The sequence below is a fragment of the Copadichromis virginalis genome, linkage group LG7, assembly GCF_057382275.1.
Source record: "Copadichromis virginalis isolate Kocher_CV1m ecotype Utaka linkage group LG7, C_Virginalis_male_GT1.1, whole genome shotgun sequence".
In the NCBI taxonomy this organism is placed as follows: domain Eukaryota; kingdom Metazoa; phylum Chordata; class Actinopteri; order Cichliformes; family Cichlidae; genus Copadichromis; species Copadichromis virginalis.
In genome coordinates this window covers 31,621,196-31,646,884 of record NC_140624.1, presented here as the reverse complement: position 1 = coordinate 31,646,884, position 25,689 = coordinate 31,621,196, and the positions used below count along the sequence as shown (strand labels likewise).

Sequence of the window (25,689 nt, the reverse complement as noted above, 5' to 3'; positions counted from 1 at the left end):
TAATAATAATAATAATAAAATATATAAAATATACAGAGTTGAATATGTGCAAAACAAGTGGCATTTATATACAGTGTGGAGTGCATAATGTTGAAGTTCCAGTAGTGAAGCTGAGGTGTCTATGACGTGTTCAGCAGTCTGATGGCCTGATGGAAAAAGCTGTCTCTCAGTCTGCTGGTACGGGACCGGATGCTGCAGAACCTCCTTCCTGATGGAAGCAGTCTGAACAGTTTATGGCTGGGGTGACTGGAGTCCTTGATGATCCTCCCCGCTTTCCTCAGGCAGCGCTTCCTGTAGATGTCTTGGAGGGAGGGAAGCTCACCTCCAATTATCCGTTCAGAGCACCGCACTACTCGCTGGAGACATGCACTAAGAGTAGAGGTACCTCAGAAATACGCTTAATTATATCCTTATATAGTGTTTGATACACATGCATGTTACGACCCAGCTCAAAAGCCGCAACATAAAAAAGGAGACAAATACCGTTTGTCAGAAGAGGGTTTTTTTTCTTAAAATGGAATACCAGGTTGGCTAAAATGGCTGGTGCCACCAAGGCAAAGACAAGTGAGCTCCCTGGAAGCTTGCCTCAGGTATGCTTTTATCCACACCTGACTAGGTGTGGCCAATTAGCACCAGCTGAACACATTGAGGAGATTAGCGGCTGCAGAGGGACGTAACAATGCAATCATCAACATAGCAGGTCACACAGCCTTCCTGGTGCTGTACTGTTTATCTCCATATGAACAGACTTTGAAGGAAACCAGACACAATCAAAGCATTAAAAAAACACTTCTTGTTTGAAGCTTCTTGTTTTATTGGTTTACAGCATTGATTCAAAGGTGATTTCTTGGTTCTTACAGACAGAGATCAACAGCAAAGACCTCTCAGCAGCTACATGAAATATTCACATTTTTTAATAAGGTAGGACACACATAATCAATCGGTCGGTACTGAAGTCCTCTCTTCATTGTTCATTATTTATTTGCTTCAATATGATGAGTTGAGTTTCTGTGGTGATGGCACAGAGATTCAGACACGTCATTAAAGTAAAAATGCAAACAGCTGTAACTTGTACAGACTTTGCAGTCAGGTTTGCAGAGATTCAACACAGAAAAATAATTCAAGCTTTAGAGGGGCTTCTCTCAAATGTCTGACTCAGTGGAACGTCTAGATACATTTAAAGAAACTTTTCGAATTTCTTAGAGATCGGTTAGCAATGCCCTAGGAACATCTAGGATAAACTATGTATTCACTGACAAAGGTCACTGAGGTTTTTGCAGTCTCTCATAATTTGCATGGAAGATGCTGAGCTGGCTGCAAACACTCACCATTTACTCTCTGAGTAAGTGCAACAGAAACAGAAAATGTTCCCTTATAAAGTAAAACGTTAAATGTGATGATAACATTAGTAAGACAAAGCCTTTACTTAGAAGGTGAAGAATCTCCATTTCCAGTTTGTGGCACACTTTTTTCACAGTTTCATTACAGTTCAGAGAGCCGTTAACAAGTTATTTCTAGACAAGTTCAAACTTCTGGCAACCTGCTAGTAACCAAAGCAGTTATCAGTGCAGCACTGTATACCCGTTTGTGACCAATTTCTTGTCAACTGACAGTCAGGGAGCACACATTTTTCCACAGCGACCAGTGGTTGTACTCTCTGATGTGTCCCTAGTATTGTGGGACAGAGCCCTTAAAAATTAAGTACCTTGAGGGATACAATGTCCCGTCATGAGAGCAGTGTTTCCAGAGTAAATTCAAATAATGCCCATTTGGTGCCACTTGGACACCAACAAGAGAAACCTGTCCTTTTCATGTCTTAAAGAGACCTTGATGTGAGCCAGCCACAGGAATGACTGTACAGTAGTGTCTGAAACGAACAGACCCCAAAGGTTCAACAGCAGCATCTTAGAGCAGTGTTTTTCAAACCCACCATTCATACTGTATGTGTCACTGATGTGGTGACAAACAAAATAAATTTGCAGGGCACAAAATCTTTGAAAACCACTAATGCTCTGGTCCACTAACATAATTGGCTAACAACAAACAACTAGGATTATAATTCAGGTGTGAGTGTGTGAGCATCTAAACAGAAAAGCTTTAATGCCAAAATGTACTCCTAGGATCTCATTTGAAAGGAAACATCTTCTATTTTCTGAAAATGTCCTGTTTGTGTGAATGAAACTAAACTCACACCTAACTTTAGCTGAGTTGCTGATGACCTGGTGGATGAAGCTAACCAACTATGCAGTAGTTAACGATGCATAAAGTGCCTGAATAAGGCTTAAATGTGTTCACATATGCAGCAGCTAGTTGGATGTCTTCTGTGGTAGCAAAATGTATGTGGACACACAGGATATGGGACTGTTTGGGTACTCCTCTAACTCAGTTGTGGTAAAGGTCTCATCAGGACTCTGAGGCTGGTATCCACTAAAGCTTCTGATGAAAGGTATTCCCTCATGGACCTCGGGCCCTGATTTGACTTCACGGTCCACACTTTGCAATACCAGGTTGTACGATGGGTTGTACGACGGATTAGGAAATACGCCATTGATTGGAGAAGATGGCAAGCCTGGCTGAGATGTGAGGCCTGTAGTGGGTAAAGTGAGACATGGCTGGGATTTCTTCAGAGGCTTATTGTAGTAACCTTTGGGAGTCTGAGAGAAGGTAAAAGGCTTGTAGTCCTGGTCAACATCAGGCTGTGGTGGTCTGAATTGATCATGTAGCTTAGGAATATCCAAGACCTCTCTGTAGTAACTCTGATCAAAATGAAGATGATGACTCGTATGTTCATCCTGAAAAACAGAGAAAATGACCTCACATTCACAGGAAAGATATCTTGGTGCTTAGAGATTAGGATAATGGACTATACAAGGAAATCAACAAATAACTGAATAGTAGAATATCCTGATATATAGATGCATCATTAGCTGGCCAATGCTACATGATATAGTACTGGCCATCTCAACTTACTGGTAATGTCAGCCACTGGTCGGTCAGCACTGGCTTTGGGATTGGAGGATAGACTTTGTGTTTGATGCTGTTGGGTCAAAGAATGCATCAAAATTTAAACAAAACCAATTATTGGAAGCAAAAGTGGCAAATTTCACAGAAAATAAATGTGCATTGCTTACCATGCCCATTGTCTGTAGCAGATAATTGTGCTGACAGACAGAATAAGAAAAACTGCTCCCAGGGATATCAAGATCAGCATTATCAGTTGATCAGCTGGTGAAAACAATGAACCGCATCGAGTAAATCAAAGAAAATGACAAATGTTGACAGTCTTACTAAAGAAAATAGTCCATATGGGGAAATAATTAACCTACCCGGGGGATTCAAGGTGACACTGATGGATAAATTACCACAAAGTCCAAATGCTGTTGATGCTGTCACCGTGAAGGTGTACATACTGATGTTCAGGTTCTTTGCAGTGAGGCTGGTGGCTTCAGGATCATCTAAATCAACACAGAGTGACCGCCATTATTACAACATAGATACATGTTTACGATCATCGGGCAACACTGGAGACTTACTTTATTTATCTCAGTTACAAGCTAATCTTTGTGTGTGGAGAAACAAAACCAGGACTTTGTTATCAGTAGAGAAACTTAATAGTGTGATTAAGTGTGTCATCGTCCGAGTGACAATCAATTTGTAAACGACACGTCGGCAACATGTTTCAGTTAACACCTTAATACTACAAAAGATGCAAGAAAAAACTTGATGTACAGCAAATCAGTTGAAGACATAATTTTTGACATTTTTTAGTATAAAAGACTTTCAAACGAATCTGATATTTTCTGCCACCAATTTGAAGAGTTATAGCCCTTAATATTTCATCCAATTACAACCATAAAACAGGCATGGTTTGTTTTACGTTTGTGCCACAAGGGGTTGTTATTTCCATTTGTTAGATCTGGCATTATTAACAGTTTCTAAGTCCAAGATAATGGAAAAAAGTGGCATCATGGTCAAATTAACCCAATAAAATCATCATATGCCAGGAGGTAAACACTAACGATGGATTAAAATCAGCTAACAGAGCACCTATGGAAAAGTGCTGATCCTTTGACTTCTAAGAACCTGGCGCATCAATTGATTCATTTCAAAACCATACACAGAACAAACATTACACCCTATAGGAGGTTCCAGATGAAACTACAGGCTACGTATCACTGTCACATCTGCAATGATTCGTCACCAGGCACGTTTTTGCACATGTTTTGGGACTGTCCTGTTGTATCCAATTTTTGGGTCTTTGTGAACTCTGTGTTATCTGAGGTGCTGGACGTTTTTTATATTCCCAATCCTGGTCTTTGTCTCCTTAATGATACCTCTGAAATCTCCTTAAAACAAATACAATGCAAAATGTTGTTCGCTGGATTCACATCCGCAAAGAAGACTATTACAAAGCAATGGTTCAGTCCTGACATTTGTATGGAATCATTCTGGATACGATGTCTTATCCGTGTTATTAATTTTGAACATACCACAGCAAAATTAAATAAAGCTCGACCCACGACTGTTGAAGTTTGGAAAATCTTCTCATCCAAAGTTATCTCCTGGAACAGGAGATAACTGTTTTTGACTGTGTTTTCGTGTTTTTTCTTTGCTGTCCCTATGCCTTGTGACCAATGTTTGCTTTGCTACTGCAGTTTACAGATGTGCTGTATATGTCTGTACCCCCCCCTCCCCCAACCCCGTTTTAAATCAATAAAATGTTGATCACAAAAAAAAAAGTGCTGATCCTATACTTAATGTCCAGACTGAAATCTTAGCTGGCCTGAGTGAGTATGCCTTCATACTGTACCTGTGCTCACGTTAAAAACGTTCCCGCTCTTGTCCTGGTAGTAGAGAATATATCCATGGATGGAAGCAGTCTGCTTTTCCAGAGGTATGGGCTCCCAGGATACCTCAACAGCCGAGTCTTCCTGTTTGTATTTGAGTTTAAACAGCTCGACTCCTATTTCTGGAAAGATGTGACATGCATAAAATACACTGCTGATTGAACCATCGCATTTTGTGAGAAATCACTGAATCAGTCTTACTGGTCTCTCTGATGTAGCCCTTTCTTCTCTGTAGTAGCACCGCAGCTCCCTCAGTGCAGGCGTATATGGACAGCAGGTATCTCCGACCATCTTCAAAGTTCTCTGGAACAACAAAAGGAGCTGTGCTGAAACAGATGCAAATATGATCTGCAACAGTTTTGTAGGCAAAGATGAGGACGTACTTGAAAAAACTGTGGTATGAGTTCTGTTGGGAGGCACTTTCATCCACTCGAAGGTGCAATTACCGAAGACTGGACACCAGTCCACTATGTAGCCACAGCTGGCGTTAGGACTATCAGGCCAGGACAGGAAGAAGCTACCATTGCTGCCACTGATCCAGGAGGTCTTCACCTCGGATGTATCTGAAAAAGACTCTTTAAAATTAGATTTTACAACATACTCCACTTAAAAAAGGAAGAGGTTAAATCAGTATATATAGTTAAACCTTGAGAATTTTTCATGGGTTTTAAAAACAGTTTCATGCACTTTTAAGGCATTTAGCTTCCCTTTGCAGACCAATAAAATGTGCAAAAATGTACATACTCATCATGACTTGGACATATAGAATATAAACACAACAATTACAAATTTGTATACTTATAATAGATATAATCTCAATCATGTGATCATGAAAACTGCTATTCCTTTTCTGCATTAGTTTGGAAAACCTTTTGCTTACAGCCTTCTGCACAGATTAGATAAAATCAAACCTCTTCCCCAAATGGAAATCAAAGTGAGCTTATCTGTAATGTGTGGTGCTCTGTTAGCTTCATACCTAGATTGCTGCGGGGGATGATGATGGTCGATGGTGATGAGCTGCCGTTTATGTTTCTAGCCATGACAGTGACCATGTACTCCTCACTGGGGTCCAGCGTGAGTGTAAGACTGTGATTGCTTCTGGACACGTTGGTTTGGTTTGACTGATTTTTGTCTTTGGTCTTTGCCCAGGACACTTTGTAGTCAAAGATTTCTCCATGGCTCTGATTGGTCAGTGGCACCTGTGGAGACGTAACATCAAGACCTGAAATGGTAACAGTGTCATCTGAAACATCACTTTCTAACTGTATAAGATGTTGCACTGATATTTTGTCAAATAGATTTAATAAAGATATTTTTTATTGCATCAAGTTGTGAGGAAAAAAATGAATCCAACATGCAAGTACCAAAAGCTCTAGTTCTTCTAAAGACCACTTGAGGCTGTCTCCAAAAGTCAGTTTCCAGATTTAGACCTTACCAAGAGGCCTCATAAAAGCCTTGTAAAAGCCAACTTGGACTCACCTTCCAGGAGATTACAGCCTGGTCTGCCTTCACCTTCATCCACACGTCAAGAGCATCTGGAACTGTGGTGCAACCAGACAAACGACATCTGTTACATTCACAAACCTTTTAGGTCTTTATCTTAAAATATTTTTTATTTTAAGATTAAAATAAAGTCTTAAAATAAAAACTACTTACCATCACCCTTTGTGCGGATTTTGACACTTTTGCTCCAGTCACCCCATTTCCAGAAATGCTGTGCTGTTCCACATCGGACCCTCACAACATAGTCCCAGTGTGGTATCAAGTCCTTGATGACTGCAGCTGTGAGGCCAACTCCAATGTTTTCAGTCTACAAGGACAAAAATTATGTTAGCTGACTTCAGTGAAGACTTTTACTTTGAAAAGCCAATACCTTAGCCTCCTTTTTAATCTACTCACTTTGGTATTAGAGTTTCCATCACTGACATCTACTTGGCATGTGATGTTGAGATTACTGTACTTCTGCACAGTCCAGCTCCATTTCAGACTGATGTTTCTGGGGTTCACAGTTGAAGCTGCCACTTTGTCTGGAGCAACCATGTGCACTAAAACAAGAGATCACAACAATCAGCTGATCTTAAGGATTAAAAATAATCATTTAACCAAATTTTATTCAAAGCTTTACCTCTTTTGGTCAGGTCCGCGTTGTCATGGATCTCGAGCTTTCCCAGCCGAGTAGTTGCTGTTAAGGTCCAGTTCCTCTCAGCTGCATCCAGCTTTACTTTTTGCGAGCATTTACCTGAACGTCCATTGATGCATGAGCTAAAATGTAAAAAATATACACCGCTATTACTAAATATTTACAACTAAATAAATACAGAGGCTAGCAGGACTGCACATTCACTAGGAAGCAAAGTAAGAGTACATTTTAAATTTGTCATTGACTGAACTCCTTATTGCTTAATCAATAATGTTTGGTGCTTTAAAGTTTAGTCTATAGATCCCAAAATGTTTTTGCTTTGATGGTCTTTTAAATCAGAGCATTTCTCTCAACTGCTTGAAACTACTTTTATAAATATTCTGGTTTTTGGGTTTTTTAAGAACTCTGGTGACGAGGTGTAATGTGTGCAGTTTTCACTGCAAATCATATAAAGTGAAATTAAAGAAGAATAGCCCTGAAAACAACTCCACTGTGATTTCATCAAGGACGTTCTCTTTGTAAACTCACTTTGACTTTTGACCTATATGGCATTACATACTGTGAGAAGCATAACTACTGTTTATCCCATAATTAATCAATTTGTTTTTTGGACTATGTTTATTCTGGGCACTTTATTTTAGTTTTCAAATAATGTGTTAACCATCTCTGCGTGTGTGTGTGGCTTATACTTGGATATGCATGGAATTTACAAAGGAGAGTGGGGCACTTTAAAAGGGAATGTTTTGACAAGGCCTGATATGTTGTAGATTTTCACTCTAACTAAAAGTAGTAAACAGGGCAGCCTGTCTGTCTGTGATAGCACTGGAGTCTGCATGCTCTCGCAGTAGAGCACTTTGCTTTCTGACTATTATTTTTTCAGGTTTTTTTGCCCCAATAAATCATCCTGCAACTGAAGTTGTATAGCAAGTGCTCATTTTTGTAACTTCTGACTACAGATCATCGAGATCATCTAAAAGTACTGTTCATCAACTTTTTGTTCTTCTGAATCTGAAACGGTCTGCAGTGGTTTTTAACAAGGTGTCCAGTGAGGTGTCTTATTTTAAGATTCACACCCTCAGATGCTTCCATACAGGAGACTGTAGATATATTAGGGGTGGTTGGGTCTTATTATACCTTCCTTGGAGCTGATATGTTCTTTCCATTGCAGGATGTTCGTTTGCTGCCCTTCCTACGTTCCAAAAACAATCGATTGATTCCAGATCCCGGGTTTCACACTTAAGATCACTGTCATCAGGAGGATCTAAGTTTGTGGCAAATACCAGGAAAAACAGAAGCACATTTAAAAGAGAACCATTTATTTACAAGATCAATTTGAGAAACCACAATCTCAAATGCTACATCATACTTACAGCTGGCGTGAAAACTGGCTCCGCTGATGTTTCCTTTGGTTGTGTCACATATTACATCACTATAGTTTTCTGATTCTTGGTCCAGGTGAACAGTCAGGGAGTGCACATGTTCACTGATCTTTGTAGTTGTTACATTAGTGCCTTTGTAGTCATATAGAAACATTGTTTTAATACTTTCCCCATCTGGCACCATGCAGCAGAATGTGGCTGTGCTGCCCACCTCCAATATTTGGTCTCTTGGGAGAACCAGTATTTCACCCTGGTCTGAAGAAGCACAGTGATAAGAATAAACGAGACTGTAAAGTGTTTAAGAATCAAAAAAGATCAAATGATTTGAACTTAATATTAACCAGGTAGCGTCTTCTGCATCCATGGGCTTGATTGGTTGTTGTATTGGGACCTGAGCCGGACTGAATGGCGAGCACACTGCGATGGTAAATGGGAAGTCCATTTCCAGGAATGAGTAGATCCTATCTGTGCAGGTGCCACAACAACTTCACCCTACAACATTATCATAAACACATTAGAGGAACAGCTTTTTGTTTGGAGGCTACAGAAGTGAGGATTATAGTTACCCATAATAATCTCTTACATTGTGTTCAGGTTTGTCTGCAATGAGAAGCTGCAGCTCGTACACGAGCCCATCTCGTATCACAGAGCAAGAAGGGTCATCTTCCCACTTTAACAGGAAACTGTCGTAGTCAAGAGTCACATTCTGAGGTCCACAACGCAAAACACCTAAAGGAAGTGACCACAGGACATTTTATGGTTAAAGTGACCTGAACAATTCTTCACAGTCATCGTTGGGCTATTTGAACAGCAGTCAGTGAGGACACAGCCAGTGGTGCCAATAGTGTCGTCACTGCCCGGGCATCAAATACTGATGTTTTGTTAAAGATTTTGTTAAAAACTGTTGCCTAAAATGGAGTTCATCTATTCTTCATTTGAGATATCCTTAAAAGGTGTGTCAATTCCCATAGATGTGTCACCCTGTTCAAACTGCCCAGCTTTACAGCAAAACATGTTTACAGCCTCATACAATTTTTTTTTTTTTTTTTTTTTTTTTTGCACTTGGTAACAAATTTCACTCATGCAGCAACTGTTTAAGTTGTATTAAGACTCCTCATTATACATTTCAGGCCCATTTTGACTAGCAAATGGGTCCAAATAGGGCACTAGTTCTCTCTTGCCTCAGCTAATTCAAGTAGATTCATCTGTTCTCCGTGCTGAGGGTCAACCTGCTTTCATCTGTGAAAAGAACAGGTTGTCAGAATGTCCATCACTGCAATCTATGGCAGATGCCACTCGGACGTGACGATGGATAACCACCCTAATGAAGTCAGTTTCTGATTGTTTGGTCAGAAAGATTCCCTGCCTCTCTTCCTTACTCCCACTCATCTCTGCTATCCTCCTTATTCAAGATTGCTTCAGTCACTCCCATACTGAAAAAACCTTCTTTAGACCCTAACAACTTGAACAACCTCCGTCCGATATCTAATAAGTAGTTGCAGTTCAACTTCATTCACACTTGGTTAATATAAAACATCTACAAGAGATTTTAATCTGGTTTTCGTTCATGTCACAGTAAAGAAACTGCTTTACTTAAAGTCACTAATGATCTTCTAATCGGAGCCGACTCTGGTCATTCTCATCCTTTTAGATCTGAGCTCAGCCTTCGACACCATCTTTCACTCTGTCCTTATAAGCAGACTCTCCTCTCTTGGCATCTCTGACCAGTGTTGGTGAAGTTACTTGAAAAAAGTAATCAGTAACTAATTACTGATTACTTCCCCCAAAAAGTAATCCCGTTACTTTACTGATTACTTATTTTCAAAAGTAATTAATTACTTAGTTACTTAGTTACTTTTTAAAAACACGATTTACAACCTGAAGAGGTGATAAAGCGATAGATCTTTCAGCCCAATTCTACTTTTTCTACATAATCCATCATACAAAATGTAATCAAATGGAAAAGTCTCTTTTTTTTTAACTTGTTTTATTAGTTTTAATCTTTTAACTTTATGGATCAAGCAAAAATTTAATTATATGCAACATTCTCTGACTTGAATAAATTAGTTTAACATTTAAACCTATTTTCTACACATTCCAGCACATAAAATAAAATATTTTTTGTGTTTACACTCACTCTTTCAAATAGATGCAAGTAAAACACAGCAGAAAATAAATAAAGTCAAAGACTCAGCGGTCCTGTTGCTCTATTTTCACCTGTAAAGCAGGACTGTGGTAGGCGGAGGTTTACCCTGGTGCAGGTGTGCCGCGGTCAGTTGAAGAATCCGCGACTTTCTCTGTGAGTTTCCCATTACGTCATGGCGCACTCTGTGCTTGCTTGGAAGTTTAGGGTTTTTTTCGCTGTAAAAAGAAGTTTTCTTCCCACGCACGATGGACGCTAATGTTTTTGTCACTTTTTATGGAATCAAACTCAAAGTAAGGTCAGTACTTCCATGCTTTAAACGCTGCACGCTCATACTCTCTCCCACAATCGATATGTGATCCATTGTTGATCTGCACACAGCTGTTGTCACTAACGGCGCACTCGCTTACGTCACTGTCACTGAGACATTCTCGCAAAAAATCACGGTTTTAGTAACGCAGTAACGCAGCGTTCCTACGGGAAAGTAACGGTAATCTAATTACCGATTTTGCAATAGTAATCCCTTACTTTACTCGTTACTTGAAAAAAGTAATCAGATTACAGTAACGCGTTACAAGTAACGCGTTACTGCCCATCTCTGTCTCTGACACACAGATATGATTGAACCCCTGGTTTCAATCATATCTCCTCGACCGCTCCCAGTTTATTCAACTGAAATCATTCCACTCTCGTCTATTCCCGGTCACTTCTGGTGTACCCTAAGGTTCAGTCTTAGACCCTCTTCTCTTCATAATATACATCCTCCCTCTAGGTACCATTTTCCACAAATTTGATCTTCACTTTCACTGTTTTGCTGATGACACCCAGTTACATCTCTCCTGCAGACCTGATTCCTCCCTCCCACCTTCTTCCCTTACAGAATGTCTATCCGAATTAAAATTCTGGTTTAGCTCTAATTTTCTAAAGCTCAATGAGGATAAAACTGAAATCCTCCTTATTGGCACCAAATCCAACCTTTTGAAGGCGAACCATTTCTCACTCATTATCGATAACTCCACAGTTTTGCCTTCTTCTCAGGTTAAGAGCCTTGGTGTCACATTAGACAGTTCACTTTCCTACAAGTCTCACATCAGGAATCTCACCCGTTCTGCCTATTTCCATCTACGCAACATTAACAGATTACGTCCTTCTCTTTACACACAGTCCACGTCCATTCTTGTCCACGGTCTTGTTACCTCCCATATTGGCTACTGCAATTGTCTTTTGCATGGTCTCCCCCAAAAATCCCTCCATAAGCTTCAACTGGTTCACAACTCTGCTGCTCGGATTATCACCAGAACCCCGTCCTACCAGCACATCACCCCTGTTCTTCAGGAATATGTCTGTGAAGGTTCTCAGTCATCCAGGTCATCGTAGTCAAAGGAGCTTGCAAAGAAAAGCGTCTGGACTTCTTTAAGTTGCTTCAAGACGTTTCACCTCTCATCCGAGAAGCTTCTTCAGTTCTAAGGTCAAATGGTGGAGAGTCCCAGATATAAACCTAGTGGGAGTGACCCCCCACAGAGGGACAAAAGGACCCCCTGATGATCCTCTAATCGCCTGGAAGTTCTTCTCCTGGAAGTTCTTCAGGAACTTCACTTCTTCTGCTCACCTTCAAGGCCATTCATAACCTCGCACCTCCTTACCTTTCTGACCTGTTAAGCACTACCTTTCCTGCCCGCTCACTTCGATCTTCTTCTGTCCAGCTTGTTGTGCCTTATTTTGGCCTCACCACCACAGGAAGCAGAGCTTTTAGCTGCTCTGCTCCCAGGCTGTGGCGCTCTACCCCCAGATATAAGAAACATTGGTTCTCTCCCCCAGTTTAAATCTCAACTCAAAACCCATCAGTTCAAATCTGTATATTCACTGTTTGTTAATTATATCCTGTGCTTTTGTTTTATTGTTCTTCATAGTGTCATTGTTATATTATGTGTTTTTATCTATTGTACAGTGTCCTTGGGTGTCTTGAAAGGCGCTTTAAAAATTAAATGTATTATCATTATCATTATTATTATTATTATTACAGCAGTGGCATGGTGGAGGTCATTTTGTGGAGCTCTGGCAGAGCTCATCCTTGCAGAAAGAAACAGATACAGGTCCTGCTGCTGGGCCCTGTCCAGCTGTCTTACCTGTCTCCTGGAATTTCCCCAAACCTTTCTGATTCCAAGATATTTCCTTTTTTTTTTTCTTTTTTCTTTTTTTTTTTGGGGGGGGGGGGGGGGTCACCATTGGTCCAGCCACAAACTACATGTTTCATTTCCTTTAAGCTCCCTTCATAAATACTTAGATCAAATATTGCAGCCTACCCTGTCTAATAATACTGTTTTATACATTCCACATACCTTTAATACATTTCTATTATTCTGTAATATTTTATTATACATCTTTGTAATTTTTTATATATTTTTGTTTCCTTTCTTCTGTATTGTTCTATTATAATTTGCCTGTAAACAACATTTACATTTCACCTGTAAAAGCCACTCTTCTGTCAGTGATCAATTTTATGTTCTGTCACCCACCCATCGCTCTTTTTTTTTAAAAAAATCACAAGTTTTCTGGGGGAACCTCAGAGGGCACAAATAGTTTAAAAGCCAGTTCACTAACTGGCCACTTGAGAGCTCTTCTCTTTTTACACAATGACTGTTGAGAAAGTTGGAAGGAAGCATTTAAGAAGTTTTGCAAGGGAAGATGGGAAGCTGACTGTCTGCATAAAGTATGTGGACATAAAGCAAGACAAAAAGGAAATCAATCATGCATTATTGTAGATGTTGAAGACATAGAGCTAACTGTTGGGTTTCAGCCATCATAGCAGCAGAGCTTCAGGGGCAAACATCATAACCACTGCCATGATGCTGGTTTGTGAAGTCTTGCTTCAAAGACAGTTCATCTAGTCATCAACCTCTTGGTCTTTCAAAGTGACCATATTTGGGCACACATGGACGTCTAGAATTTAGGTACTGTTCAATTACACCCACAGAAAAATGTATAATTTGTCAGATATTTGCATTAAAAACAAACTGGGTCAAGAAATCCACACAAATCAGCGGCAGTAAAGCCTAGCAGGGAGCTCACAGTCAAAATAGCCATACTTCTAATACGGCAAAGTGTAATCAAATTTAAACAGGTGGTTAGCAATTAGCAGCTAATGCTCACTGAAATCTGTAGTGTGTGGAAAGCATGATCCCCTGAAACGCCTTGTGTTTGTTATATGAACAGGAAAAACTGCACATAAAAATATCCTGCATGCACACCTGAGAGCATTTACTCATTGGAGCAGCTGAAACACGACATCTTCAATCAAGACGATGAAATACTCACTGTTTTCTTGTCCATCTTGTGTGCTCGTTGTGGAGAGTGACAGCAGTAACAACCATGCGATCATGATAATCCTCCCGTGTTTATTTCTTTGTAGAAAAAAAACTTCATGGATTGAGTCAAATGGTTGCCATAGCTCTGGTGATAAACATTTACAAATGGTTGTAAAGCAGGTTCCTGAGGCTTCCTTTATAGAAACAAAAAACTTTCACACACAAAACACTTTTGTGAGTTTTATTTGAAGACTCTGAAGAGAAAAGTCACCATGTCAGTGTCAGATAACTCCCTGGAGTCGCTCTCCCTTCTCATGTAAGCTTTGGGAAATCATTTCAGTTCATGATTGTGAAATCCATGTGAGCTCCAGTACAGGAAACAGAGCAGTCGCGTTCTCGTAACTGTGACTCACAGCAGCGAGGCCAGACATTCCTCACTTGCTCTAAGATTGTTTTCAGACTTGAAACCTTTTAGAAAAACACTAGTCAGAGAGAGAGAGAATCGGTCATCAGACTAAGGAAAACACTTGTTATCAGTGGTTCAGAACAGAAGCAGGGAGTTTTTTTTCCAGGTAAACAAAAACAACACGCCCAGATTAAATCTCTTAAACAGAGGCTTCTCAGATCTTGGTTAAGGATGAGATTTCTGTCAGTTCACCTATCAGTCAGTATGCTGCAGTTTTTCCAGTAATGAAAGGGAGGAACAGGAAGAAAGGAATACAAGGAAAATTGAAGATAAGGAAGCTCAATAAGTGCTACATTAAACAATACTTCTTATTAAGAGGCTGTTACAAGCTTTTATGTACTCCTTTTGTTTGGCTTTCCTCCAACTCATCCCCTGACAGCAGTAAAACTGATTCCCCTCCCCCAATTCTGAGTAAAATCCTTTCTGCCTCACCCTGCCCTCTGCTTCCTGGAGTGTGGACATTGGTTGAACATGTCATTTGGAGCCAGTAAATATGGACAGTAAATAAAAGTGTTGCGATGTGCCTGGGATGAGCTCTTAACAGTACAGTAGGACTCACATAGACTGCATAAATGGTGCTTCAGGTTTTTTTCTGTCTTATTGTCACATGTGTATGAAATCAAATCACCTAGCCACGTAGTTTGACTTCACAGACATTTGTGAAAGAGCTCATTGAACTGGTCTAATATAGGATGCTACTGTTGCAACATGTCAGTTTCCTCCCTGTTGAATACTAAGGAGTATGTGGTGTTACTGCAAAGCAGAAGCATTTATGAACCACAGGAAGTTGCTGAAGTGCCTAAAAATCACCAATGCTCTACTTACTCAGTGACTGCAGAGCTGCAAAACTTGCTGACATTAACATCAGCACAGAAACCCGGAGCCAGGGGCTTCATGGCATGAGTTTCCACGGTCAAGCAACTCCTTCGGGTGGTCAGGCACTTAATTTCTTCCATTCATCCATCCTTTCCTGCTTATCCAATTCAGGGTCGTGGCTTTAATGTTCCGTATACAGAAAATGACTGGAAGAAGACACTATGAATACATAAAGCATTTAATTGAATAAGGGGGGGAAATAAAACCATAAATCATTAAATAATATTTAATTTTGTGATGTTTTTTTGTCTCTAATATGGTAATAATAAGATAATAACACAACAAAAACTGCTGTTTACACACATACACACACTTTCATTCACAAAGCCACTTTTTAGTTGTCATGAGTGACTGTGAGAAGGAAAATTACCCGAGTCAGTTATCTAATGAAATTCCTCCTTTATCAGTCATTTGAACCAGATCGTAATGACAGGCTTAGTTTTGTTTTCATACAAAGACAACAAAGAAAAGGTTCAGTCTTTCCTTTTCCCACTAAACATCTAAAGAATTCCCTCCACTCCCTGTTTCCACTGAATTTTCATTTCGGAACCACACAGCACTCCAGAAATTCCAGAGAAGGCAAGTGAGTATGTGAGTTTATAATTGCAGTGTTGACTTTAAACTGAGCTACTAGCTGATCTGCAGCTGCACTGAGAGCCGCACTGAGTCACTGGTTTTACTAGACGTGTATTTAGCCACGTCTTCATGTGTGATGTCAGCTGTTGGGAATTTTTTCTTTCTTGTTATCTCCTGTCCACAGAATTATGAAAACACAACGATCCTATTCTAAGGTGTTCTCACCAATGACACACAGCTTCAAACAGTTTTCTCAGATTTCAGCATATAAGAACATTAAGTTGCTTTTTGTAGTCATCATTCTGTGAGACTGTGTACACAGATATTGTCGGGCATGTCCTTTTAAATTATTACATTTATTTTTTTATCACATATACTTACTCCACCATCATGTGGTACAAATTAATACAATTCAGTTGATAAACAGATGTTGTTGTTTTTTAATTCTTAACAGAATAATTTACCAGAAGTGACTTTAAATGGTGCCTTTGCTGCTCATTTATAGCTCTTTTGGGGGGGGACGTTTCCAGGATATTTTACTTGGTGTTTCAGAGAAACAATAAAGTTTGGCCAGAGGATTGAGTGGACAACCACTGGGTGTGACAGAGTTTCATGACCTTGAGGCATACTGTGGGCTCAAAATATGAATATTTATTCTGGATAGCACAGTGACGCAGTGGTTAGCACTGTTGCCTTACAGCAAGAAGGTCCTGAGTTTGACTCCTCCATCTGGGCAGGGCCTTTCTGTGTGGAGTTTGCTGGAGCTTCCTCCCATAGTCCATGCAGTTAGTGTGGTTAGATTTATGCAAAAAATTAAGGGCTCAAAAGTCTGTTAGACTGGACTTTTTTGAAACACAAATATTTAGAAAAGCGTTTGATATATGGAGCTAAAAAAAAAATTAGGAATCATTATATATGTCTAAATTTTGGATCATAAATTATTTTTGCAAATCAGAGACGCTTAAGCAGAAAATGTTTTATTTTCACTTGCTGAATACGGGACAGACTTGACTGGAGGAAAGAAGGGGAGAAAGAAAGAGGGAAAGAGAAACAGCTGAGAAGAGGGACGGGGGAGAAGGGCAAAAAACAAGAACCAACAGAATGGGCAGAAAAAAAATGCATATATCAATCACCTGGATCACCTGCTGAGAAAGAAAAAAGAAAACAAGCAGAAGAGAACAAGAGTAATAGAATAAACAACATCACAATGATATATGGGAATATGACAGTAAATACTAAATATTAAACATTATTGTGCAGCACATAAGATCAACAGAACACAGTGTGCTTTGAGGTAGGAGCCAAAAAGGGTGTAGTTTGTGGGTGTGATCACCCGTGTGTACACCTGTGAGCATGGACGCGCTTGTTTTTAAAAGGTTCCTTCATGTAATGATCTGCTAGAGGGTGTGGTGGGGCCACAGCCCCGTCCTTCAGGGCATGAAGCAGGTATGGAGGAGATCAAAACTCCAGACATCCAGAGGCCCCCAGAACACAAGAGACCAAGGAAGACCAACAGAGGGGCAGCCGCGCCACTGTCCCAGAAAGAGCTGAGGAGAGTCCCAGATGAGGGCTCACTCAGCAGCCGCGGAGCAGAAGCCAGGGGGAGTTGCAGTGACGTGCCCGTGAGCTCCGCCGGCAGCCAGCCGTGCCTGAGTGACTGAGCCCCAGGCCGAGAGGCCGGGGGCACCCCACCTCCGAAGTGGCCCGAGCGAGCCCCAGGCTCCAGGCCCCGATAAGCGGCCGCCAAGGAGTGAGCCGGTGTGTACCTGGACGCCCATCCCCAGACACAAAGAACCACCAACGCACCGATGTCTGAGGGAGTCCGCCATTGGCAGGGCAAGTGGTGGTGGGGGGAGATAGGCCTCCAAACCTTGGAGGGCCTGAGATGTCCCCAGAGAGGTGGCGTCTGATACCCAACCTGACATATAGACACAGACATACAGGCACACACAGACACAAACATCCATTCCCACCCTCATGCTCTCATATGCACTTACTCCACACTCAACCAACGTGGAGACAGATATAAAGAGACGCTGTACACACGATCACACTCCCCAAGCGTACTCTACGAACCGGGTCTAGGTACCCTTGCCCCTGGAGGGGGGAACTGCACCCAGACCCAGGTGGTGTTACCCTTTTCCCTGCTACCTGCCAGAAAGCAGCCGGTAAGCGCATAGTCCCTCCTGCTAGCCCTCAATGTCTACGTGTATTTAACATTGAGAGGTGGGCAACGACGCCAGGGGTGGGGTGTACACCCTGATGGTACTTTGGATTCCGTGTATCGTGCCCACCCCCAAGATCCTATATGTATGCGTAATGAGAGTGTGAGTAATGTGAATGTCTAAGTTGTGGGATAAAATTGAGGCAGAGGCAGCCAGAAGGGGACAGAGGGGGGAGTGGCCTCCTCTGCACCCTGGTGACATACCCTTACTCCAAGGTCCTGCATGTGTGGGTGGTTGTGGTGGAGCGGGAAGAGGGAGGCAGCTGGAGATGGGGAGGGAAGGAAGGGAGGGGCAAGTGACCCCTCCCTGGGGCCAGCTCCCCCGCTGACCCCAGTAGGCACCCCCATACTCTGCGACCCGCCAGGGAAAGGGGGCCCAGGCCCATCCAGACCGGGGCCCAGTGCAGCAGCGCCTCCCAGCCCCACAGAGCCCGGGACAGTCCACCCAACCCCACCACAGAGAAAACTGCACCCACCCCACCATCCACTTATCTTCCAGACTACATAAGACAATAGACGCCCAGGCTGAGATCTTCCTCCACCTCTCCTGTATCTCCCCCTCCTGCAGAGAGAGTTCCTGAGGAGAGGAAAGCTCCTGCAAGGTGTGACAATTTCCCCCACCAGTTGAAGAGCCCCCCAGGTGGCTCGATGCACCGGCGGCACCCTGCGCCAGGGCTGGGCCCCATGCACCCACCCGCCCACAACCCCGGCAACACACCAACCAGGACCCAAGCCCCGGAGGCCCGGCCAGGGCCCCAGCCCAGAGACGGAGCGCCCCCAGAACCTCACGCCCATCCCGGACCCACCCAGGGGCAGCCAGGCTACCAGGTCAGTAACCCACGTCCGTCAGCACAGACCCTCCCCTAGCCCCGCTGCACGCAGCCGCGAGGAAACAGTCACCTGAGAGCCAACAGAGCCAACAGTACTCAACTGTATCGAGTACTGTGAAATTAATATTTTTATGTATTAAAATTGCTACTCCCCTTTGTCTAGAATTATAACAAGCTGAGAACACATTAGGAAACTCAGGTGTTTTAAGTTCATTCGAACCTCTAAGAGGTCTGTGGGTCTCTTGTAAAAGGACAACATCTGCCTGTAGTTTTTTGAGTTGGTTAAATATTTTTAACCTCTTTTCTCTGGAGCCAGCTCCATTTATATTCCATGTAATGAACCTCAGTGTACCCATAGATGTTTGTGTATAACTAGGGATGTATGCTGTGTGCGTCGCTTAGACAGGTGGAGAGAATACGTCACTTGTTCATAAATAAAGAGAAGGAGAGAGAGAAAAAATGTGTGGCGAGATGCTCCCTGAGTCTGACTTTGTGTATGCATAGTTACTAATATAAGTAGGCTTGGCTTAAGTGTGTGTGTCCTAAACGACTGTGTGCGCTGTCTGACTGAAGTAAATGTGCTGCCGTTGAGCGCATGGTGCGTATGTGTCGAAATAAAGGATGTTTGTGGATGAGTGTCGAAGCAGGGCCCTGTTTCAGGAAGCCGGTTTAGTGGAAAAACTGAGTAAGTATACCCTGAGTTAACGAAAACTCTGGGTTTTCGGTTTCACAAAGCGAGTTCAGCTGAAGCCTCAGTGAGTCACTATGACGACACACTCCGTGAAGCTAACCTGCCCCCTAGCAGGTTTCCTACAACTAACCCTGACTGTCTCCGCCCCTTTGTCGGAAACCTGACAGTAGGAAGTGTCGGACATGGCGTGCCACTTCCTTGAAGAGCCAGTAGATCGTGAAGCCCAAATTCTCCGCAGAGCTCTCCGCCGGGAGAGAGTGATCAGAGCGCGTTTGGACATTTTATCATTTCCTGATGATTTTCTGTGCGAACGTTACCGTTTCTCAGCACAATCTATAATTTATTTGGATAACATCCTCAGGCCATATATTACGCATGTGACACATCGCGGACATGCTCTCAGTTCTGTACATATTATTTGTATTGCACTTCGGTTTCTTGCAAACGGGAGCTTTCTGTATAATATTGGTGACGCTGAGCACGTTTCCAAGGCTACCGTCTGTCGGGCAGTCAGGAATGTTACAGTTGCACTGAAACGTCTCCTGTACTCGTTTGTGGTGTTCCCCGGTCACAGACCCACAAGATTTATCAAAGAGGGATGCCACAAAATTGCAGGTATCAGGATGACCAAAACTTAATTCATGATGTGGTGATACTTGAACTACTACTTAAATTTTACATTTATTTTCAGGATTCCCAGGCGTGTATAGATGGCACTCACATTCCAGTCATTGCTCCTTTAGTAAATGAAGGAGACTATGTGAACAGGAAGTCTTTCCACAGCATTAATGTACAGGTACATAGTTCCCTGTAGCATTTCAAACTAACAAATTATTTTATCATAGTAATGGATGCTAATTTGTGTTCTCTGCACTGTGAAGATCATATATGATGCTGCCAACATTATCACAAATGTGGAAGCCAAGTGGCCAGGCTCTGTCCATGACTCACAAATATTCCGTGAATGTACACTGAGCACAAAATTTGGACATGGTGAGTTGAGAATACTTTAAAATATATAAAGACCAATTGCTTCAGGGACATTTGAACTGAAGTGTACCCTTCTGTCTTAGGAGAGTTCACTGGCTACTTGCTTGGTGATAGGGGGTATCCATGTTTACCCTATTTGCTTACCCCTTACTCTGACCCTGAACCGGGCCCACAGCAGCGATATAATCTGGCTAATTGCAGGACAAGAGCCAGAATTGAAATGACTATCGGAATGCTTAAGGCCCGGTTCCAGTGCCTGCAAGGACTCAGGGTCACCCCAGAAAGGGCATGTGACATTATTGTGGCATGTGTGATTCTTCACAACATTGCCACAATTAGAGGAGAACACTGTCCTTCTGAACCAAACATCAGCAGTGATCCAAACCATGAACATCCTGACCCTCCCACGGACATACAAGATGGAAGAGCAGTCAGAGACACCATATGTCACAATCATTTCTTTTGACCCATCACCTCAACATGTTGAAAGAAGAATAAACAGATTTTTTGTTCAACTGGCTTTATTGGTCGCCTGTATTTCCTGTACACAAAGTATTAAAAGATGTAAACCTCATAAAGTGTCTCTGTTGCTTCCTCCTCTGTAACAGCTGTCAATGTTTCTTCATTATTTTCCTGCAGTAAAGAAATAAACAACATTGCTGTTCTACTGTAAACTCATATAATCTGTGGAGTATTACTCACAACTGCATGTTGGTCTGGCTCAACAGGAGGCTGCACCAGATGCAGTACACCATCACCATCAACTGATAGAATATGAGGTTTATACAGGTCACTTATAACTTACAAGGGACCAAATGGCAATTAACAAACATACCAATCACCTTACACTTCATTGTCATTATGCTCTCAAAGACAACCAAGCCTGAGGGAAGGCAAAATCAGTAGGAAAATAACTTCACTACAAAATAATCCATTATGGTAAAGAGTTTATCAAATGAATGAGTAGCACTGCAAAGGTGACTGTGAAGAAAGGATGTATGCACATCATGTATTATTTTGAATTTACCCCCTATGTAGGCACTTGTGTCTTGCGGGGTTATTGACTCAGAGGATGTCCCCGCAGAGATGCCTTCGGCCACAGGGCGCCCACTGTTTTGGCTGAGGGCCAACTGCTCAGCCTCTGTGAGTGGTGGTGGTGGAGGACCCCCACCTGTTTTTCGGGCCTCCGCTTTTTTTCTGTTGGCTATAACGGGCCACATTTGAGCATACAGAGTAAGCAAATATGTACTTGTAATGTGCTCAGATAATTTCAATAAGTGCTTACAGAAAGAAAATTAATGTAGCCTCTAACTGCAATTGATTTACATGGGACAAACAGACCAAGCACTATGGCTCATAATACAATTACACCTTACCTGTTTGGACTATATTTTTAAATTTCATTTTTACTTGCTGCCAGGAACGTTTGGGGCCTGTTGGGTTGCACCTGCGCTCACATCACATCACAAAATAAAATGTATAAAATAACAAATAAAATAACATATGATAAAATAACGTGTTAAATGGGTGGAAATCCCTCGATCAATGTTTATATTAACACTCACGCATTGACTCTGTCGGCTATGTTTTGCCATGCATGCTCCCTGTCTTTCGCAGCTGTGGCTGTGTTACTTTTTTCCGCGGAATTTGCGTGTTATCGGCATATGCTGCCATCAGAATTTCGGCCGCAAGCGCTGTAAAATACATTGATCACGCCTTCTTTCCCTCCGTCTCCATGGTGACTCGCTTAATCTGTGCTCCGCTTATCAGGGCTTTATGTATCCTCGTCCGCGCGCTTCACTTGGGGTTAAAGCAACTCCGCGTTGACTGAACTAATTGTTATCAGCCTTTCTGAAACCGAATATTCCGAGTTGGACAGTTCGGGATTACTCAACCGTGAGTGTCGTTTTTCACTCTGAGTTTTCTAAACCGGCTTCCTGAAACAGGGCCCAGGTGATCGAGGCAGTGAAAGGAATAAAGAAAGAAACCAAGGACAGGGGTGAGCAGCATAAAACCAAGAGGGGGAAAAGAGAGAAAAAAAATGAGAAGAAAAAAAAAAAACAGAAACAAAACGTAAACATTCCAATTAAATCACTGACGGAGAGTGACGGTGTTAATTCTGCTATGAAATCACACTTTAAGATGCGATTTGATACTGGTAAGTTAAACAGATGTTAATGCAAGTTAGTGTGAGTGGATAGGGAAAGGGTGCAGCTGATTCTTATCTGGTGTGAGGTTAATACAGCCACGGAGTGATGTTGGGGTCGCGGTGGAGCTGTCCGTCCGCGTACAGCCGGTCCACAGCGATGACAGCGCGGGAGCCCTTCTGGATGAAGCCGCGTCGGATTGGGAAGAGGACCCTGCGTCGTTCCAAGATCTCTTTGGGGAACTGGTCGTTCACACTGAAGTCCGTTCCTTTTAATTCCCTGCCGCGGCTTTTCACATGTTGCTTTTGTTTGAAGTGGCCGAATTTGGCCACGATAGGACGTGGCCTCCCGGCCGTAGCCCGAATGGGGCCGAGGCGATGTACCCAATCAAAGACGATGTTCTTCACAGTGTCCTCCGGCAGCTTCAGGTGGGTTTTGATGAAGCTTTTTACCGTGGTCTCCGCGTCCTCTCCAGCGGCTTCTGGAATACCAGAAAATACCAGATTATCACGCATGCTACGAGCTTGTAGATCGATAACTGTTTCTTTTATTTTTTTATTTTCGTTATTGAGCTGGGTAACATTATCTGTGAGACATTTCACCGACTCCCTTAGCGTGGCATTTTCAGCAGCAAGCGTTTCCACCTGCTGCTGGCTGTACTCCAGGGATTCTCGCAAGCATTTAAATTCTCGGTGAAGAATCTCCACCAAGGACAGCCTTGCGTCGAAACTGGACAATCACTTGTCGATTGACTCCAGTATGTCGGCAATATCTTTGCCGGCTGGCGATGTTGAGCCGGGGGAATCTGCTGGGCGTTGTCTTTTCGACGACGGCGTCTCAGGTTTGGCCGGGGAAGCTGCACACTGGGTCTTCTTCATCACGAGATCCTGAAAGCACTGATCAATATAATCTTGGAGAGTCTCTAAACTCTCCCCGTTGTTATCCAGGGTGTTGGAGATTATTTACACAAATATTGTTAGTTATAAGACAGTTGATAAGTGTATTTGGTAATACTGAAGCTTAAATGAATTTGTTCAAATCTAAACTACCATTTGCTTTAATTTTCCGCCAAAATCTCCGGCGTCTGACGTCAGTTATAACATGAGTCGCTTACCTTGTCCGTCACTTACCTCTCCCTTCCGTCCTCTTACCTTGTCGCTCCTTTGTTTATTGTGCATAAATAGTGAATTGTCCTGACACAATATTGCGTTTCGCTTCTGTTATTACCATGGTACATTGACAAAAACATATACTTTTATTCACAGGATAAAACAGTTGCTTTGTATCACCAATTGTCCAGTGCGATTACAACATACAATATTATTGGCACTGCTACATTTCTGTTATGCTACCAGATATTATTTCCACTGCTAATTAATTACCGTTAAGCTCAAAGGTTATATTAATAAACGGTTAACGAATGTGTATTTATGACGACGATTTGTGAGACTGGTAAACTTATGATACGTACGATGGTCTTTCGTTCTACACGGTGCATTTCAAGGTCCTGCACCTGTCCGTCGGTAAACTGTACCTGGGCTTGTTGCAGTGACCTGAAGTTACTAAACTTCACGAGTGTATGCACTCACTCCAAGAACCGTATGATTATAAATATGAGCGTGGTGAAAGTTGGGCAGCACGCTAACGTCTTTTGTCCACTCTGTGTGCTCGTAAGGGTCTAAACCTTTCACTCCTTTGATTTTTTCCTTGTATCTTTTCTTTGTCTTTTCGTCGAGTCTGTCTTTGTACGGACCGGCATTGTTCTCCTTTTGTTTTGTACATTATTTTTTTGTGCGGCAAAGAAAAAACAAGAAGGTATTGGAACCGGAGAATGAACATTTTGCGGTGCCTCAAATGTTTGCATTTGATGCGGTACTTGGATTCAAAGGAGCTTGCCACTTCACAGACACTTCACATGCGAATGGCACAACATAGAAGAGCTACCTCCACAGGACAAGACTCAGCAGTCCATCTGCATCTTAAGGATAAAGGTCACTCTTTCGAGGATGCCAATGTTCACATTTTGGACAGAGAGGACATGGTTTGAAAGAGGAGTGAAAGAAGCCATCTATGTCCACTGTGAGCGACCATCTTTGAACAGAGGCGGGGGTTTACGACACCAACTCTCTGCCATCTATAATCCAGTTTTGAGATCCCTTCCCAGACACCTTAACGCCCACTCACATCCTGGGCCATCTGACCTCAGGAATTCGCATGATAAGGTGGGGCCAGGTTTCACAATGAACACACCAGAAACTCTGGCTGATTGGGACCCACACCCAGTTTCACACCTTGGCTCAGGCGATTAGAGGATCATCAGGGGGTCCTTTTGTCCCTCTGTGGGGGGATACTCCCACTAGGTTTATATCTGGGACTCTCCACCATTTGACCTTAGAACTGAAGAAGCTTCTCAGATGAGAGGTGAAACGTCTTCAAGTAACTTAAAGAAGTCCAGATGCTTTTCTTTGCAAGCTCCTTTGACTACGATGACCTGGATGACAGAACCTTCACAGGTACTTGGATTGTTTTGCCACGAGTTCCCGGCATGCAATGCGTGAAAATCACGTGATTGCTAAACAAGGGGGAGGGTGCATCTGGCCTCCTCGGCTGTAATTGGTCCAGCCCAGAGTTGATCATTTCCAATTGGCCAATCCAACACCTTTCATTATATATACCCTTCCTAAAATAAAAATAAAAATCCATCGGCCCATAAAAACAAAAAATCGCCAGCGACCCACCGGGCAAATGCCCGGTGGGTCGCTGGCCAGTCCAGCTATGATAGCTGTGTAAATGCACTTTACACTCCTGGCATGCAACGTGTGACAGCTCATCATTAATGCAGAGCTGGCTCCCTCTAGTGTTCATTACTCATGCCAAAATCAACACCGCAGGTCACACAGTCTTCATGGTGCTTTACTGTTTCTCTGGAAACCAACAACCAAGTTTCTGGCAGTAACCAGACACAATCAAAGCATCACATAAAGCACTTTGGAAGCTTATTGTTTTACTGGTTTACAGCATTGAATCAAAGGTAAGTTCTTGGTTCTTATAAACACAGATCAAAGGAAAATATCT

General features: G+C 42.3%; 1 protein-coding gene and 1 long non-coding RNA gene across 3 annotated transcripts; one reads left to right on the top strand and one right to left on the bottom strand.

Annotated features, from left to right (window-relative positions):
• Positions 1-657: 657 nt before the first annotated feature.
• LOC146705392 (leukemia inhibitory factor receptor-like) lies at positions 658-14,196 on the bottom strand. Of its 2 annotated transcripts, XM_085463038.1 has the most exons (18): positions 14,086-14,196; positions 13,825-13,959; positions 8,950-9,095; positions 8,708-8,858; positions 8,358-8,621; positions 8,122-8,248; positions 6,973-7,109; positions 6,747-6,892; positions 6,504-6,657; positions 6,327-6,388; positions 5,824-6,046; positions 5,231-5,410; positions 5,049-5,150; positions 4,811-4,969; positions 3,327-3,455; positions 3,132-3,225; positions 2,971-3,037; positions 658-2,792 (listed from the first exon to the last, which is right to left on the bottom strand). In XM_085463038.1, the coding sequence occupies exons 2-18, from the start codon at positions 13,886-13,888 to the stop codon at positions 2,307-2,309; spliced, it is 2,691 nt and encodes an 896-aa protein (XP_085319164.1). In that variant the 5' UTR covers positions 13,889-13,959; positions 14,086-14,196; the 3' UTR covers positions 658-2,306. The 2 variants fall into 2 exon arrangements, with proteins under 2 accessions (XP_085319164.1, XP_085319163.1); XM_085463037.1 differs by having other exon boundaries at positions 13,825-14,196.
• Positions 14,197-19,452: 5,256 nt separating this feature from the next.
• Positions 19,453-20,986, top strand: LOC146705391 (uncharacterized). The gene is made up of 2 exons (XR_014921354.1): positions 19,453-20,092; positions 20,169-20,986. It is a non-coding gene; the product is annotated as an uncharacterized LOC146705391 (long non-coding RNA).
• The last annotated feature ends 4,703 nt before the right edge of the window (positions 20,987-25,689 follow it).